The 18608-nt window shown below is 38.4% G+C and overlaps 2 protein-coding genes across 2 annotated transcripts; both read right to left on the reverse strand.

Annotated features, from left to right (window-relative positions):
• Positions 1 to 13626: 13626 nt before the first annotated feature.
• Positions 13627 to 14220, reverse strand: LOC145796007 (uncharacterized). The gene is made up of 2 exons (XM_082880976.1): positions 14101 to 14220; positions 13627 to 13944 (listed from the first exon to the last, which is right to left on the reverse strand). Exons 1-2 carry the CDS (start codon positions 14218 to 14220, stop codon positions 13627 to 13629), a joined length of 438 nt encoding a protein of 145 aa, XP_082737102.1.
• Positions 14221 to 14340: 120 nt separating this feature from the next.
• Positions 14341 to 15696, reverse strand: LOC145796008 (uncharacterized). The gene has a single exon (XM_082880977.1). It carries the CDS (start codon positions 15694 to 15696, stop codon positions 14341 to 14343), a length of 1356 nt encoding a protein of 451 aa, XP_082737103.1.
• Positions 15697 to 18608: the final 2912 nt, after the last annotated feature.

An 18608-nucleotide genomic window follows, 5' to 3' on the forward strand; every position in this document is an offset into this window, starting at 1 on the left:
ACATGCATTTTAGAATGTTCTGACTTATGAATAAAAAATCGATATGCACTATTATTCTTGGCATAACTAATGACTATGCAATCAACAGTTTAGGATCTATCTTAGTCTTTTTAGGACTAGGAATAACTACTTTAGCCAAACATCCCCACACTTTTAAGTATTTGTAGGGTGGTACTCTCCCATGCCACATTTCATAAGGTGTTTGATTTACTTTCTTTTGGGGAACTTTATTTAGAATATAATTAGCAAAAAGTATTGTTTCCCCCCACAAGTTCTGAGGTAAACCAAAACTTATTAACATGGCATTCATCATTTCTTTTAAGTCCTATTTTTCCTTTAAGCAATTCCATTTTACTGAGGTGAGTAAGGAGAGGTGGTTTGATGAATTATTCCATGTTCTTTACAAAACTCACCAAAAAGTGATTCATATTCATCACCTCTATCACTTCTCAGTTTTTTTTATTTTCTCACCAAGTTGATTTTCAACTTCATTCTTATATTGAATGAAAGTTTCCAAAGTTTCATCCTTGGTTCGAATTAAATAAATATAATTATATCTAATATAGTCATCTATGAAAGTGATAAAATATTTTTTCTCATCTCAAGTTTGAATTGATTTAAAAAATGTCACTATGAATTAATTCAAGTGATTCTATGCTTTTTTCAATTGAATGAAAATGAGTTTTGGTTAATTTTATCTCAACACAAATTTCACATTTATGATTTGGATCAATTTCAAATTTAGGTAAACATTCCATATTAATTAATCTATGCAAAGATCTATAATTAACATGTCCTCGTCTACCATGCCACAAATTTGAAGACTCAAGCAAGTAAGAAGAAGATGTATTTTTATTAATAAAAAAGGGCACAATAGTCATTACATTTAGTTTGAAAAGGCTATCAGACATGTAACCTTTCCCTACATACATCACGTTTCTGGTAAGTACAAATTTATCACTTTAAAAAACCAGCCTAAACCCATTTTTATTCAACAGAGATCAGGAAACAAGATTCTTGCGAATGTCTGGTACATGTAGCACATTGTTGAGAGTGAGTTCCTTCCCAGATGTCATTTTCAAAATAATCTTTTATTGTCCTTCAACTTTAGAAGTCGAGGAGTTGCCCATGAAAAGTTGTTCGTTGTTGTCCACTACAGAATAAGATGAGAATATTTTTTTGTCAGCACAAATGTGGCGAGTAGCACCAGTGTCCACCAACCATTCTTTATGATTTTCGACAAGGTTTGCCTCGGAAACAACTACAGAAAGATTTATGTCCTTTATACCATTGGAAATTTTGTCCACTTCGGTCATATTGGCTTGAGTAGGCTTCTTGCTTGGTCTTCCTTTGCCTTTGTGCTTGCTATGACAATCTTTGGCCCGATGTCCCTCTTTGTCATAGATGTTACATTTGTCATGTGAGGAACTTTCTCCAGAAAACTTCCGTTTCTTAGCTTTTGGTGCATGTTCCACCACATTTGCCTTAGACTCCATTGGATGCTTACTAGCCCGCTTCTCAGAATTGCGGTTGTCTTCTTCAATCTTCAAACGCACAATCAATTCCTCCAAAGTCATTTCTTTGCGCTTATGTTTGAGGTAGTTCTTAAATTCCTTCTAGCCTTATGGTAATTTTTCAATTAAGGCAGCAACTTGGAAGGATTCACTGAGAGACATGCCTTTTGCATGAATGTCATGCAGAATAAGTTGGAGATCTTGAACTTGACTGATCACAGATTTTGAATAAGTCATCACAAATCTAGGAATTTTCCAACCACAAATTTCTTTGAGCCAGCATCTTCTGTTTTGTACTTTTTCTCCAAAAACTTTCAAAGTTCCTTTGCCATCTTGATAGGGCTGTAGACGTTGTACAATGTATTATCAAGTTTGTTCAAGATGTAGTTCCGGCAAAAGAAATCAACATTTTTCCAAACATAGACCGCAACAACCACTTGTCGGTCGGTTTCATTCTGTTTTAGAGTAGGAGCATTTTCAAGGAGAAAACGAGCCAAGTTCAGAGTAGTAAGGTAGAACAACATTTTCTGCTCCCATATTTTAAAATCAGTTCCTAAGAACTTTTTTGACTTTTCACTGTGATTGACTGGCACGGTTACAACAGAAGAAGGGGTTGAAGCAAATGCAGTCACCATACCAGTATTGGTTGAAACATGAGTCTGACTAGTTTCAGTAGCCATGAATTCTAAATTATAAAACAGAATTATAATTAGAATTTTATACAACATAGAAAATTAAACCATAAACACAGAATTTAATTCTGTAAAAATAAAAGAAACAAAAATTGTAACTTTTATTTCCAATTAATTTGAAAATAAAATTTTATTTAAACAAATTAATCCCACACAGAAAAATACTTTTGTAACACTTTAAAAATTAAAATACTGAAAACATAATTTTGATTAAAGAAGACTTAGAAATTATTTCTGAAAACCAAAATTAATTTCTGACCAACTTTATAAATGAATATTCTGAAATTGTTAATGATAACCAATATATCACTCACTACTAGTTCTCAAAGAAAATAAACAGTATATTACTATTATTTGTGAAACAGTATATTACTACTATTTGTATTTTTCAACCAGAATATTATTTTGTATAAGCACAGAAAATAATTTCTGTAAGAAGAAAAAAGAAAGAGAGGAAACAAACGAAAAATTTTATATAAACTGAATAATTCAAATCGGTCTTAAGATTGTTGGAACAATCTTCTGTGTAAACTAAATAAATTGAAACAAATCAAACAAACAAACATAATTACTTACAGAATTTATTTACCGAAACAACTTAACAATAAAAATGATCAAGTCAAGTGTGTGACACTCTGTCCTGAAGACAGATTCGCCCCGCTCAGGTGCTTACGGAAAAATGGCGTCTATCTCCCAGGATACAATGATCTTTTATAGATTGTATTAGCACTAAAAACAATCTGTTTCGGCAAACTAGAACCTGTGTTCTATACTCTCGGAAATTTTTTTAAAACTAGTATGAAGAATATTGCAATGAGAAAGCAAAAACCAGAAGAGAATTGTTCTTTCTGGATTAGAAAATCTACTAGAAAGGTCTGCTATTTATAGAAAAGTTGGTCACTGTTTGGCAAATTCGAACAGGTTCAAATTTGAACTGAACAGGTCTGATCAAGGTCCAAACAGGTGCAAACCAAACTGAACAGATATAGTCTTCAAACTGAACAGGTGCGGTGCAGATTTTTCAAATCTGTTTGATCTGCTAGAATATGGAAGAAAATTTCGGATCGGAAGAGACACTATTTTGGACAGAAAATTTGAGTTCAAATTTGGTGCAAATTTTGAATTAATTTTGTTTAGAAATTCAAATAATTTTCCTGAAAGAATTTTTTTTTTAAATTCAAATAAATTTTATCCAAAAAATTAATATTAGGACCGAGCCGACCCACACCTGCGTCTGGCACGGTGGCGGCAGGCGCGCGCATGTGGTGGTTTGAGTCAAAGCTCACTTTGTCCATAACTCCTCAGTTCTACAAGCTTGGGGTGCCTTTTGGGGCCCAATGCAACCCAAGTTTGTCCACCTAGAACTTATATACACACACAAGTTCTCTTAAAGTTTCAATGTGGGATAACCATTTTAAGGAAACACACATTTTACTCTTTAATTGTCAATTTCACGAACCCGAAAACGGCGTCAAGTGCCCATTCACTCATAAATAGTTTTGACGAACCGCTTTCACTGTGTAACTTGCCATGCAACAAGGAACACATCACCATTTGGACCCACCCCAAAAGATGTGTGGGTTCCACTCAAATTTGGGCTCAAAGTTAGCCCAAAATAAGCCTATAAGAACCATATTTTTCCAACAAATAGCGGCACTTCAAATTATATTATTTATATATTTTTATTTCCAGTCAAAATTTGGGTAATTTATATAAAGTTGACTACTAGTTATTTGTTAGTGGTAATTATTTGAAGTTAGCACGACAGGGTCCTACCTATCTATTCAAAAGCAGAAATCCCTCTTATCTAGAAAAATTTATTAGATTTTTGGTCAGATGATAATTGTATGGTTGAGATGAAATGATATTGCGTAGTGTCATATATGGAAAAAAATACACCATAAATTGATAATTTTGAATAAAATTATGAATTTATACTATTATTGATTTAAAAGCATGGGATAGGAAATCCTATCAATAAAATTGAATATTTAAACAACACAGTTTGAGGTAATTCATATTTCATTGTGATACTAATTGTGAATAATACATAGATTTTGATTGGTGCAAAATATTAAGTTATATACCCAAAAAAGTGTAATGACCCCACCCAAATGCATATATCATGCTATTTTTTTATCAGTCACAAGTGTGTATTGTTCATACACTCTGTTGACTGTTTGCATAAAATCGGACTCAACACAATTCTCCAAATAGTTCTAGCACAAAATGTAGATAGTATATCAAATAAACTTTCAATACATATATATTCGAAATAAATACATAATCAGTTTCATAAAAAAAAAAAAAAACACACACACACATACACACACACACACACACACACACACACACGAAATCCACATATCTCTAATGGAGTGCCAAAATGAATGATGTGGTTGTTACAATATCATATAGAAAGTTTGTTATTAAAGTGGAAATAGAATTTAACGTGAGTCAAGAACCTTGAGATGTTTAAGTGGATCATCAGTGACTGTAAAAGAGAAAACTCCTAAATAAGGGGATGTAAAAATGTAAAGCCCAATTGAAACAATGAGAAAAGTAAGGCCCGTAAGAGTATAAAGCCGCCCAACAAAAATTCTTGCCACAAAAATTAAACAATAAAAATCTGAGCATATGGAAATTAAGACAACATGGCATTAGAGTGTTTCTGACAATATATTGAGTGTGAAATAAACAGGCAGCAAAACCTAGAGAAGAAAGGTTTGGGATGGAAAAAAAAGAAGAGGCAAGTGACCATATTTTGTGTCTAGCAACACTGGAGAAAGAAAAAAATAACCATTTATTGATTCATTGCATATTAAATTTTCAATTTTCGAATGTCCAAACTCACATTAGTATACCATTTATGGTTTATGGTATTAGAAGTCCTTAGAGACATAAATAAGAAAAAGAGAAAAATTAATTAAAAACAGGGGAAATTAATGAAACATCCCTCTCTAGCTTTGTATAGTAAGAGTGGTCTAATATATTTTTATTATTAGCTAAGGTCCCTTAACAATTTCACAGAGAAAATTAGACTCAGAGAAATTTTGCCCGACTCAGAGAAAATTTTGTTCAACTCAGAGAAATTTCGTCCCCGACTCAAAAAATTTTTGAAATTTCTCTGGTATGATCACAGAGAAATTTCAAAATTTCTTTGTGAAATCAGCGAAATTTCTCTGAGTTGGGGAGTAATTTCTCTGAGTCTGACAAAATTTCTCTGAGTCAAATTTTGTCAGTAAAAATGTTGAGGGACCTTAACTACTATGAAATTATTATATATCCTTTATCTTATAAAATCTTAATATCAGGGATCTTAAAAAAAATTACTCTTAAAAAAAACGTTGAATATATATATAACTTTGGAAGCATTTGGAAGGTATAAAATCTCTAGGCTGGGCATGGACAAAACTTAAATTTGTTTTTCAAATTTGAGGCAATCTTTATCTAATGAAATATAGGTTACAAGATTTAAATGAATTCAAAATGAACAGGTTGAATAAAAGTTTGTAAAAAGTAAATAGAAGAAGAAGAAAATTATATGGAAGAAAATGTTGAAGGTATATGTGTGGGGAAAAAATCTATCACAGTGGTCGAAATGACAATAAATGAAACCCACTCCTTGAACTCTCTTTCACTCTCTAAACTTGTAACAAAAACAGTGAGTCCTTGCCGACTAGGGTATTTAATCGGGGGCAGTATGATACTTAAGTTAGTAGATTATTGGTACAAACTCTTAAAATAATAGCATGAATGCTCAAGATTGCGTACTTTTTCCCTTAGGCTGAATTTCCTTCTTGTATTAGTTGAATTAGCCATTTAGAGTAGGTTTGTGCAAAATATCGTTTAATTCGCTAAAATTTCCTAATCTGCATCGATTCAGCCACCAACCACAGGTTGATTTGATTCGTTGTTTAAAATTTATATTCCGTCTTCAAAATCGCCACGTCACGCCCTGCCCTGCCATAGTTATTACACATATATATAATACGTTCTGTGGGTGTTGATTTCCGATCATACAACCAAACAAGGAACTTGGCTGGAGAGCACCGACAGAATAGATTGAACCAATAACCTGCCAACAAGACAATGTGAATACCATGGTAGTTCGTCCACCCGAAGGCACTCCAACGATCAAGTTAGTAAATCTTATCTCTCACAGATATCAAAACAGTACTTAAACTAACAAGTAAAGCATACCTCAGACTTACTAGGGTGCCTCATTTTTATATCCAGCAGTGAGCTAGTCCCCTATAAGTCTCACTTCGTAGGACTCAAGTTCAATGTTCATCTCAGACTATCGACTAGATAGGGATAAACTCCCAAAGAGCTTTATTCTTGTCTAAGAGCCTCTTCTAATCTACGACTCTTGTCCCTTATCCGAATATCTCAGGATTCCAGTATTACCGCAAAACATCTCGACAATACCGTGATCACCTCTGCAAAACATGGCCAGTCCACATGTCAACTCGGCTGGCATCTCGGTGCCACCTTAGCCATGTAATGCATTTTGCAAAATACTTCTGCACAACTATCCACTAGGTTCTATTGCCTTGGCAATCTAAGGTGATGGAACCTACATCATTTATCCCCCTAACACGTCGACCAAAATGCTGGTACCACTTCGACCGAGATCATGACTCGTCGGCTTCAAGTAGCCACCAGGACTCCGTTGTCCTCTTCATCAAGAACCAAGAACCAAGTTCTTTAAGCATCTCAACCGAGATCGCTTGGCTAGTCGAGGTCAATATCCTATTAGTTCAAGACTTTCAAGAGTCTCAACTGCGCATGAGCTGCCACACACCATTACTTCAACCGTTTCTCCCATGTGTTCCCTTCTTATTGGTTCGTACCGGTCACGCTTCAGATGTGCCCTTTCATTTCTTTTCCACGCCGTCTAACAGGTATACCGTCCTAGGCAATCAACTTCTTTTGCCTTTTCAAATTTCAACAAAACTTTCCTCTCTCTCCTCTTGTAACAGCCCTCGCTTCATCTTGCTCGTGCTCACATGCATACACATGAATTTGTTTTGTTAAGTTGCATTTACAGACCTTAATTTGTTTTGTCTGAGTGTTGCTTACATGTTTTGTTTCTCGCTTGGTGTGTGAAGCCGAGGTCATCTTAAGCCTAGGTCACACCTTCGAACCTCTTACACCTAGGGCCATCTTGGAACCACTTTGGTTGACATCCATCTTCACCCTGGCGTCTAGGCCGAGATGTTATCATCTAGGCATCCGACATCCTTGAACCTTGCACTAGTGATCTTGTACCGGGACTGGGATGACCTAGACCGAGATGTGGCACATCTAGGCCGAGGTGTGGCATAGTTAGGCCAAGTGTTATTCTTTCTTGCCGAGATCATTGAGACCTTACTTGCCGAAGCCTTTGTCCTAACCTGAGATCATTACCTGCCGGAGTGCCCATGTCACCTTGCTTGTTGTATACACTTTGTCATGCTCTTGTCTTGTCAGTCAGTCACCTTTTGAGGAGAGCCAACAAGCCGTTGCCACGTGTCCCAACAAAGGGTTAAGTCTACTGGCAGTAGAGAAACCTACATCATTTTGTTATATCTTGTTCTAGGAAGAGAGAGAAGCTCTAGGAAGAGAGGAAGAAGAGTTCTTAGAGTGAGAATAGATTTCCAAGCTTGATCTTCACACCTTAAACCATTAGATCCGTGCTTTGAGGTTAGAATCTTGATGTCCTTTTGTTATTCTTTATGTTCATCTAACTACATTGCATGATCTAGCATTATTAATGAGCCATGCATTGATGTAAAGCTTGTTTTGGAAAGAGAAATGATGTTCTTGTGTTCTTGAAGAAAAACCATGTTTTGATCCGAAAGTTTGTATCAAGATCCATGTTTTTGTGTTTGTTTTCATAAGATCTTCAAGTATGGGTACCCAGGTCCATGTTTTCGAACTCATCTCATGAAATCTCAGATTTTGAATAAAGAAGTTATGATTTAAGCATTCATGTTCTTCATGTTCTTGTCCTTCATGATCTTCATGTTCTTCAAAGGGGAACCCAGGTTTTCCCGACTTTATTTCCTCGAATGTGGTCGTTGGGACCATACCTCGGCCAAGAGGTGTGGGACCTCGGCCAAGACCTGGTTGGTACCTAGCATGTTTTTCCGAGATAAAAAACAGTGCTTGATTCCCAGCACATGATTGTTTTGTTTTGACATGGTTTTGGAAAGAAATGCTGAGAACATTCACACTCATGAAAAGCTTGTTTTAAGAATGCATTTCATATCCATCCTTGAGCATCTCTTCTTGTCTTCTTGAAATGCATTCAATGGGATTTATTATGTGCTTGTAGGCCTTGGATCCTTGCTTGTAATCCCTACACTCGAAGAGCTATGTGAGTGGTATTTTTAATAAAGCTATGTTGTAAAGTTTTGATAAAGCTTTGTTTTGCTTTGAAAAAGTATTTGATCAAGCATGAATGACCATCTCTAGTTTTGTGTCAAGTATTTTATTTGTTTTGATGACATTCTTGGAAAGTCCTTAGTGCTAAGGGACTATAATGCAACTAGTACCCTTGTTTTGAAAGTCCTTAGTGCTAGGGGACTATAATGCAACTAGTATCCTTGTTTTAAAAGTCATTAGTGCTAGGGGACTATAATGCAACTAGCACCCTTGTTTGAGATATCTCCCTTGTCTTGCCACCGACGGTTTACCGCATGGGTTTGTCCGGAATGCCATCCCTTGTATTATATTGATGCTAGTAAGCATCCCTTGAAGCTTTGAAAGGTTTGATAGATGAACTTGGTTCATCCCTTGATTTTGTACAAGTTATGATATGTATTGTTTGATAAAGATCTAGGACGTCATTCATTTAAACCTTTATTTCTAATATCATTCACTGAGTATCCAAGCTCATCCCCTCCTTATATATATGTAGGTGACGAGCAAGAAGGCGGTGACGCCTAAGATGATTATTTGTAAGTTGTTTTGGATTCATATTTTGTAGCATCTTGAAGATTATGCTTCTTGGCTTGGTTGTTGTAGTTCGTTTTGTATATGTCGGCTTGAGAAGCCTTTTGATCAAGATGTAATATGTACTCCATTTTATTTTGTATTCAAGATGTAAAACCATGTTAAGATGTATGTCATTTCATTTGATCTATGCACGGCTCTTATGGACTACTGAGATTTAAATTTATTGCTTTCGCACATGTAAGCCCCATATGCATACTCTGATTGTGTGTAAATCTTTGCAAGTTGGCCTTTGGTAATCTCGGATTACTGGCCATCACGACACCATTCTACTAGGGGCGGAATGGGGTCGTGACAGCTCTATCCTTTCACTTCTGCATTCATCTCTTTCCCTCTCTCGATTCAGAGCTTCTCTTTCTAGATTCCATAGCCAAACCTTGAAACCCTTCTACGGTTGCTTACGTTCACTGTTTCTGGTAACCAAAACGACATTTGGTGCCGATCAAACGCAACGACCAACTCTGGTGAGCACATTATCGGCACCTATTTCCTTGCCCATACTCTGCAAGTCCCTTATTTTTCTTCATTTTAGTTTTAGTTTCCCTTCTGTTTTTGAACATATTTTTGCTTTTGACTGTTGCACACCACATTCATTACACTTGTAGTTGCATCTATATCACTATCTAATCAATCAAATTTGCATTTTATTTAACTCTTTCTATTCTGCTGCCTGCATGTGTTCTGGTTTGTTTCTTTGTTCTTCTTTTGTTCTTACACACTGGTACTGAATATTCTCTTTCTTCTTGTGTCTTGAAACTTTCCTGTTTTTCAATTCTAAATCCATATTACACATTTTGAAGATCGCTATCTATTTTCCTAATGCTCCCTAGATTTAGGCTTGGGATTTGTTAGAACTGTATACACTAAGAATATTACAACATAATTCAGCTTTAAGTTTCAGCAAGATCCCAAAAACCCATTCTAAACCTTTTTTTCTCTCAGAAAAGTCAAAAAACCTCCTAAGCCAAAATCATGGGTATGCATAAATGGATGGTAGATAGCCCTGCTAAGATAGAAGTCTTCAGCCAAGAATTCAACATCCCTGCCGATGTCCATATTAGACTAGCTGGAGAAAATGATTCAATAATACCAGGAGAAAATTGCATGCATTTCCCTATGGTGTCCATCTTTGAAAGGGGAATTAGGTTCCCACTAGACATCTTATTCAGAGAACACTCCATTTTTATAAGTTGAACCCTATGTAGCTAGCCATCAACACATTCTGTGTAATCAATGGGATAGTCGAGCTTAACTGCCGACATAGAACCCAACCCAACCTCCAGGATGTCCATTTTTGCTATACTATGTGCGCCCTTGAGTCAAAAATTGGCGTTACCTACTACTTTAAGCCGAGATCCACAAAATACAAGCTGATTGCTGACCTCCTTGATTCTAATATGGGGAAAAATACCTTATCGTCTCAGGCAACTGGGAGTTTGCTCAAGATGACAATCTCCATCTTTTCTGACTCCCTAGAAGCATCCTAGGCGATCACAAAAGTAGGTCATTCTTTAGAACATGCATTTTTATGTTTTTTTGTTTCTTTGTTTCGCTGATCATGTACGATTTTCCTACAGCTCTTCCTCAGCCCGAGAAGGATTTCTAAAAATTCTACGTTTCTAGAACCAATCTCAAGAGGCTCCTTAATTTGCCCATCCTAATCAGGAAAGCCTCTTTTCTGCTAAACTAGACATCTACTTACAAATTGCCGCTTCCCGACGTTCCAAGAAGAAATAAGACTCTGTCTGTATCAACCTTGACTCTCTCCCCCAAGGTGGATTAAGGATCCAGCTCCGAACTGTCAACTTCGGCTTCCTCACATCATGTTCTGCCATCGTAGAGAAAATGACGTCGACGTCCTAACGATGCTCCTACAAGAAGAACCAGGAGTAGGAGGCACCTTCATCAGCCAATATATGATCCTGCCAACCCGCCAATTGACCTTCCTGCATACAAACTTGCCACCGATGTCACAATTGCCATCTCATCAGAGAAAATGGTCTGTAAACCTATTGTTGTCAAATGATCTGCTCTTTGGCCTGCCTGATGTAGTGACTACACAATCAATCCCTCCTCCTTTCTTCGTTTAGAAGCCCAAAATGATGAAAAAGGCCAATGCCAAGGTCACCGTCACCCCTTCTGAATAGAAGGATCGGGAAGATGTAGTCCCGATATCCAAACTTGAGGCCAAGAAGAGGCAAGCCTCTGCTGACTCCGCCGATGTACCACCACTAAAAAGGCCGAGACCTTTTGCTGTTGAATATTCAACTGATTCATTCGTCCCTGACATCACCATTGATGGTTGCCCTATCAAGTTGAGTAAGAGTGCGTCTCGCCAACCCGAGGTTGTCGTTGCTCTGTCTTTTGACGCACTTCTTCCCACCGACATACAGGCCATAGGTGATTTCAACGAGTATGAGCATTCTGCCTATATGATGTAGAACTCCATTGTGGTAAGTGTTTCTTCTATTTTCAGTTTAGTATTTTCTATACTCAAAATTATTCTCACTATTTTACTGATACATATCTTCTATGTTTTGCAGTCCATGCAGCATGCTCATGTCTTTGCCTACAAGGCTGAGTTAATGAAGAAAGATCTCTTGAAGAAGACCCAGGAAGCCATTGACCACCTTCAGCATCTTAAGCAAGTCGAGACGGCAAAGGTGAAACTGTTGGACAGGTGCAACTTGGCCAGGTGGACTGAGTGGAAAGCAGAGGCCAAAGCCAAAGCATCTGCCGAGAAGGCCGCCAAGGCTGAGACGGCTTTTGTCGAGGCTCTTGCTTCTAAGGATGTCGAGATCAAGGCAGCCGATGAAAAGACGTATGCCCTCGGCTAAGCCAATGTCAAGGAGCAATACAAGAAACAGGTTAACCTGGCTTGTAACTGAGTCTTCTATCTTGGCTGGACATCAGCCCTAGATAAGCTTTCGGTGGCTAAAGATTCTCCACTTTGGGATCCCAGCCAGCTCCAAGTGCCCTTCCCTCTTTCTCTAGTTCAATTTGAGGAGGAGAAAGAAGAAGATGAGGGAAAAGGAACAGATGTTAACGTTATTGGGCCCAAGTCCCCCACCCTAAACGACCAGGTCCTGGATCTAACTGGCAAGGATGATGATGAGGTCGCTAAGAGCTCCATCACAAACCAGGCCATCGCTGAAGTCGAGGTTGAGGCAGTTGACAAGGGCCTTGAGAAGACCCTTTGTGAAATAGATGCCAAGGCCAAGGCCGATGCTGAAGCCGAAATGCCTGCCAGTTTGTCCATCGACGTCAAAACACAGCCAATTGCTGAGGTGGATCAGGCAATAATCAATGCTCCAGAGCCCAGCTCCTAGGACTCTATTTTTTATTTTTGCTGAACAGTTTTACCATTATCTCCATTTCTGTATGCTTTTACTTTTATCGGGCCAGAGTGCCTATTTGATGTAACTAAACAAGTTTCATTTCTCTTCTGGATGTAAATCTTTCTTTTCTTCTAAGTGTTGAATGTTGTTTTCATGTATGCTTTCCATATCTTTTCTGTCTTGCATGTTTCCATACTTAAATTCTTTGAAATACTTCTAAGTGCAACTTACTTGAATAATCACCTCAGATTAGCATATCCTAGATATAAACCATCCTGCTCCCTAATGTGAATCTAAGTACTACTTATGTTCACATTAAGGATGTATCGCCTGGTTATCGCCTAAGTCTTACATAGAAACTTCTGGCCAAGGTCATCATGTTTGGCTTGCCCAAACGAAGCACTTAAGGCTTAACCTTAGTGCATGGAGAGTATTAATTACCTCGGCTTTTCTTACAAACTAACCAAGTCATGGCCAGTTTCACCTTGTTTCGTGCTGAAACATCACTGACTTAGTTCAACTCTACCGTCATGGCAAGTCTAAGTTAATCGTCTTGTTTTATAATGAAACATCGCAGACTTAGTTCAACTCTACCATCATAGCAAGTCAAAGTTAATCGCCATGTTTCATGCTGAAACATCGCTGATTTAGTTTTACTCTACCGTCATGGTAAGTCTAAGTTACTCGTCTTGTTCACCATAGGAACATCGTTTTCAGACTTTTTAGTCCTATCGCGCAAAATTTCAACAACATTTTCGTAAAACAAAATCAAGCTAGTGTTTTATTAATACTTCAACTAATAATCTGTTACACAAAAGAAACCCGAAAAACATAAATTAATGGTAGAAAAACTTCAAATTGTTGGTGTTCCAGGGTCTTGGTAGCTCCTTGCCGTTAGTGTCTTCAAGTCGGTAAGGGCCATTCCTATGACTGAGATGATGCGATATGGTCCTTCCCAGTTTGGGTCAAGCTTGCCCTCCCTGGATCTTTCTTATTGCCGACAACCTTCTTTAGGACGAGGTCCCCAATTTGAAACTTCCTATCATTGACCTTTTTGTTGTATGCCCTAGCGAGTTGCTGCTAGTATGCCCCCAGCTGAATTACTGCTCTTTCTCTTCTTTCTTCAATTAGATCAAGATCTCGGGCAAGGAATGCCTTGTTTGTTCTATTCTCCACTCCTTGGGTTCTGATTCCTAGGATATCAATCTCTTGTGGAATGACTGCTTCGATGTCATACGCCATGGCAAAAGGAGATTCTCCAGTAGATCTTCTCGGCGTAGTCCGATATGCCCATAGGGCATTAGGCAATTCTTCCACCCATTTGCCCCTAGCAACCTCTAGCCTTTTCTTGATTCCATCCAATATGGTCTTGTTGGATGCCTCTGCCTGTCCATTGCTCTGGGGAAAGTTAGGAGTAGAATAATAGTTCTTGATCTTGTATTTCGCACAAAAGTTTTTGATCAACTTGATGTCGAATTGAATGCCATTATCTGCTACTATGGCTCTTGAGATTCCGAATCTGGTGATTATGTTCTTCTAGATAAAAAATTTCACATCCACATCTCGAATTTTGGTGAAGGGTTCAGCCTCTACCCACTTTGTGAAGTAATCAATTGCTACAAGCAAGAATTTCCTCTGTCCAGTTGCCTGGGGCAACGATCCAACAAGGTCCATGCCTCATTGGGCAAATGGTCAAGGACTAGATACAGGATTTAAATCTTTAGTAGGCTGCTGTATCAAAGGTGGAAGCCTTTGACATTTTTCGTACTTCTTTACATAAGCTTCAACATCTTTCTACATGTAAGGCCACCCATATCCCTGTGATATAGCCCTATGAGCACGTGATCTGCCCCCTGTATGGATTCTGTATACTCCCTCATGGATCTCGTACAAAAAGTCCTCTACTTGGGATGGGTGTACACATTGCAATAGAGGGCCAGTAAAAGACTTTCTGTAGAGATGGCCTTCTACTGATAGGCAGAACCTGGCTGACATCAGCCTAGTCTTGTGTGCTTCCCCTTTGTCAGCTGGCAGCTTGCCATCTCTGAGGAACATTACTAAGGCGTCCATCCAACTTCGACCAATCTCCATGCACATTGATTCGTATTCTGTTATCAGAGGCTCTACACTTGGGTCTGATAGATAATCCACCATTATTGTCCTTGTCTCACCTGACTTCATCGCACTGGCGAGGTTAGCCAGGGTGTCGGCATGACTGTTATCATCTCGGCTAACCTGTTGCGGCTGACAACTTTGGAAGTGTGTTAACAACTTGACAACCTCATTGACATAGGCTATCATCCTCTCATCCCAGGCTGTGCACTCGCTCGTCGCTTGATTTACAATGAGCTGGGAGTCACAGAAGACTACCACCTCGTCGGCTTCCATAGTTGCTGTCAATTTCAGTCCAGCAATCAGTGCTTCGTATTCTACTTCATTGTTTGAGGCTTTAAACCCCAGACAGATGGACTGTTCTATCATTCGCTCATCTGGTGACAGTAGGACTACTTCTGCCCCCGATCCTTGTCGGTTTGAACTACCATCGACGAAGAGATGGAATGAGTCGTTGATATAAATGTCGCAGGGTTTTAGCCTTTCTTCTACCTTCTTTTGTTCTGCCAGCATGGGGTTCCGTGGCTCAAGTTGGTTTTCCTCTTTCTCGCCTGGACATCCTAGGCCGCGGCTCACTGGTGCCCGCCTTAGGATCGCTCCTGGAGTAAACTCTGCCACAAAGTCGGCGAGAACCTGGCCTTTAATTATTGTCTGCAGCCTGAATTCTAGGTCATACTGACCTAGAACTACAGCCCATCGAGCTACTCTGTCTGTCAAACGTCCATGTTGCAGCAAAGACTTTAGGGGATGCTCTGTTAGCACCACAATTCTGTGAGCTTGAAAATAATGTTTTAGCTTTTTTGAAGCCATTACTACAGTTAGTGTTAACTTCTCCAGAGGCAGGTACCTGGTTTCTGCATTTGCCAGGGTCTTGGTCACATAATACACTACCGTTTGCTCACATTCTTCTTCTTCTCGGATGACCGCGACACTCACGGTGTGGTCTAAAACTGCCAGGTACAAGAACAATTCTTCTTCTAGTACCAGGTTCGACAACACTGGTGGGTTTTCTTCAAGTCGGCTAGGGTGACTTCGCATTCTTTTGTCCACCGAAAGACTCTGGCATTTTTCAATAACTGAAAAAAAGGTTTGCATTTATCCAAACTTTGGCTAATGAACTTGTTCAGGGCTGTTGCCCTGCTGGTCAAAATCTGGACTTATTTCGCTGTTGTCGGGCTCTTCAGATCAATGATGGCCTTGATCTGATCTAGGCTCGCTTTAATTCCCCTTCTGGTTACCAAGTATCCCAAGAGCTTACCAGATCTAACTCCAAATGTGCACTTCGAGGCATTGAGTCGAAGTCGATATGTTCTCAATATGTCAAAGACCTTTTTCAGGTCAGCCAAATAATTCCCAGGTTCCTTGGTTTTGACAACCATATCGTCAATGTAGACCTCCACTGTCCTCCCAATTAGATGTTTGAACATCTTGGTGACCAATCTTTGCTATGTCGCTCTTGTATTCTTCAGCCCAAAGGGCATTACTCTGTAGCAATAGAGTCCTTTGGGGGTGATGAATGCTATATTTTCTTCATCTGGGGCAGACATTGCTATTTGATGATACCCTCTATATGCATATAGAAAACTCATCCTCCCATGCCCTGATGTGGCATCCACCAGTTGATCAAACTTGGGCAGAGGGAAATTGTCCTTGGGGCAAGCCTTGTTCAGGCCTGTGAAGTCCACGCAGACTCTACACTTGCCATTGTTCTTCTTTACCACCACCGTATTGGACAGCCAGGTAGGGTAGTTTACTTCATGGATTGCTTGTGTTTCAACTTGAATGTTATAGAAAAAGGACAAATTACTTCGAGGATCGTAAGATCCTACAAAAAAAGACAAATTACATAATAATTTAATTTAAATAAATATTTGTTAAAAAGTATACACAAAATGAGTCTATATTCTATTAAAAAGAAGTGAAGATATTGTGAAAAATATAATACTCCATGTAAAATGTAAATATAATATTATACAATAGAAAACTCGATGGTAAAGTTTTGTATTTCATCAAAAAAGAAGGTGAAAAAGAAGAATTCTATAACAAAATACTTTACGATCTCCAATAATGCATAAAAAGTGAAGAAAAAATATTTAATAAAGCTGGATATGAAAATAGATTAAGAACTCAAAAGAGCAGCTTAACCGAATGATAAGGTTTGTCCTTAACATCCCCGGTGGAGCGGATTCGAGTCACAAAAATAATTTCTTCAAAAATTGGGATAAAGTTGTAATCATCTTTCCCTCCTTAGACTTCGCTAAAACTAAGTTTGTTTTTCCGACTAGTTAATTTTCTTAAATTATCGCAATTTTTGAATGTTTGTTTCCTAATTTGTTTTTCTTAGTCTATTTGATCCAATACTACTTAATTTTGATTATTTATTTTGACCACATAAATTGGTATTTAGATAACAAACATAAAATTTACAATAAAATATGTCATACAATACAAAAAAAGGCTTGTAAATTGGATCGGATAGGATCGGATTCAGATCGGGATTCCACGATCCTATAAGATCCCATTACCAGGATCGAAAGATTCTATCTATAAGGAATTTTTTACACGATTTGGATCGATTGTACTCAAATGGATCGTAAGATCGTAGGATCGTAAGATTCGGATTGGGATTCTGATAACCATGGTTTCAAGTAGTTTGGTCACTTCTTCCTCAACTGCCTGCACATGTATCAATGTTGACCTCCTTGCTCTCTGGATGATAGGTTTAGCTGACCTATCCATATTAAGTCTGTGACAAGTGACCTCGGGGCTGATAAACACCTCTATGTTCTCTCTCAAGAAGACTTCCATTTGCCTTTCTTCTTCCTCGGCTAAGCCTGAGCTGAGGAGAAAGAATCGCTCCTTATCTCCTTCTTGTACAAGAAATTTTTTCAGGGGTTCTTCACTCTTGTCGGCGGGTTCCTTATTGACATCATCCAAGACCTTGTGGTCTTCACTTTCAATCTATGCACTCTCTGCTTTCCTTACATTGCAGGTGTACTTTATTGCTGCCATGGAGCAATTTTTTGCCTGTACTTGGTCCCCCCCCCTTATTTCTTCAATCCTCTGTTTACTTGGGAATCGTAACAGTTGGTACAATGTTGAGGAAATAATCCTCATTAGATGTAACCAAGGTCTTCCCAAAATAATATTGTATGGGGAGGGAGTATCTATCACACTAAACTCTGTACTTACCCTCATGGTCCCTGGGTCGACACTAGCCTGGGTGGTGTCGAGACTGTTTTGTAGCTCAACCCTGGAAATCGATATAGAAATATAGGGTCGACACCACAGGTTCTGAGGGTCGACCCTTTCCTTACTGTTTTGTTTTGGGTTGTCTACTGAAAAATAGGGTCGACACCACTGATTTTGAGGGTAGACCCTCGTCTGCTGCAAAACATTAGTGTCACAGCTTTTCTTCTTGAGGGTTGATACCATCGTCCCACGGGTCAACCCCCGTGAGTCATTTCTAGATTTTTGTTTGGCTTGGGCCCTACTTTTTCAGGATTTTTGACTTGTTCTTTTCATTTGACTTTGGAGCTATTATTCTATTAATACCTAGCCACTATAAATAGACCTAAATGCACTTTTCCTCATTAGTTGTTTCTATTTTCCCTCTTTACTCGTGATTTCTCTCTTCTCTCTCTAAACATAACTTTTTCCCACTTAGATCCTTAAATCTACTCACCTGGAGGTATCCTTTCATCTTAATCCTTTGAGGTAGATTGTAGATCGTGTCAAAGGCTTCCTTTTGATCTGAGTGGTTCATGATTTCGTTGACATTGAGCTTTTTTGAGTTCTTCTCTTCCACCATCTAAGCCTGAGGTAGGAATTTCTCTGCACTTCTCTATGATTTTTAACTTAGTTATTTGTTTTTACAAAACAACATTGTGAAAAAGAAAGAATTTTTGGACAACCAAGGGTTTTGGCTTGATTACAAGAAAAGGAGTTTT

The sequence above is a fragment of the Camellia sinensis genome, chromosome 7 (assembly GCF_055761805.1).
Source record: "Camellia sinensis isolate YWXY chromosome 7, ASM5576180v1, whole genome shotgun sequence".
NCBI lineage: Eukaryota > Viridiplantae > Streptophyta > Magnoliopsida > Ericales > Theaceae > Camellia > Camellia sinensis.

What these genes read in the sequence shown, in the direction of transcription:
- LOC145796007 (XM_082880976.1), bottom strand. Translation starts at nt 14,220, where the DNA reads ATGGACCTTGTTGGATCGTTGCCCCAGGCAACTGGACAGAGGAAATTC. An exon ending in CCAAAATTCGAGATGTGGAT is followed by an intron (nt 13,945 to 14,100) that starts GTGAAATTTTTT and finishes AACTTTCCCCAG; the next exon opens with AGCAATGGACAGGCAGAGGC.
- LOC145796008 (XM_082880977.1), bottom strand. Translation starts at nt 15,696, where the DNA reads ATGCGAAGTCACCCTAGCCGACTTGAAGAAAACCCACCAGTGTTGTCG.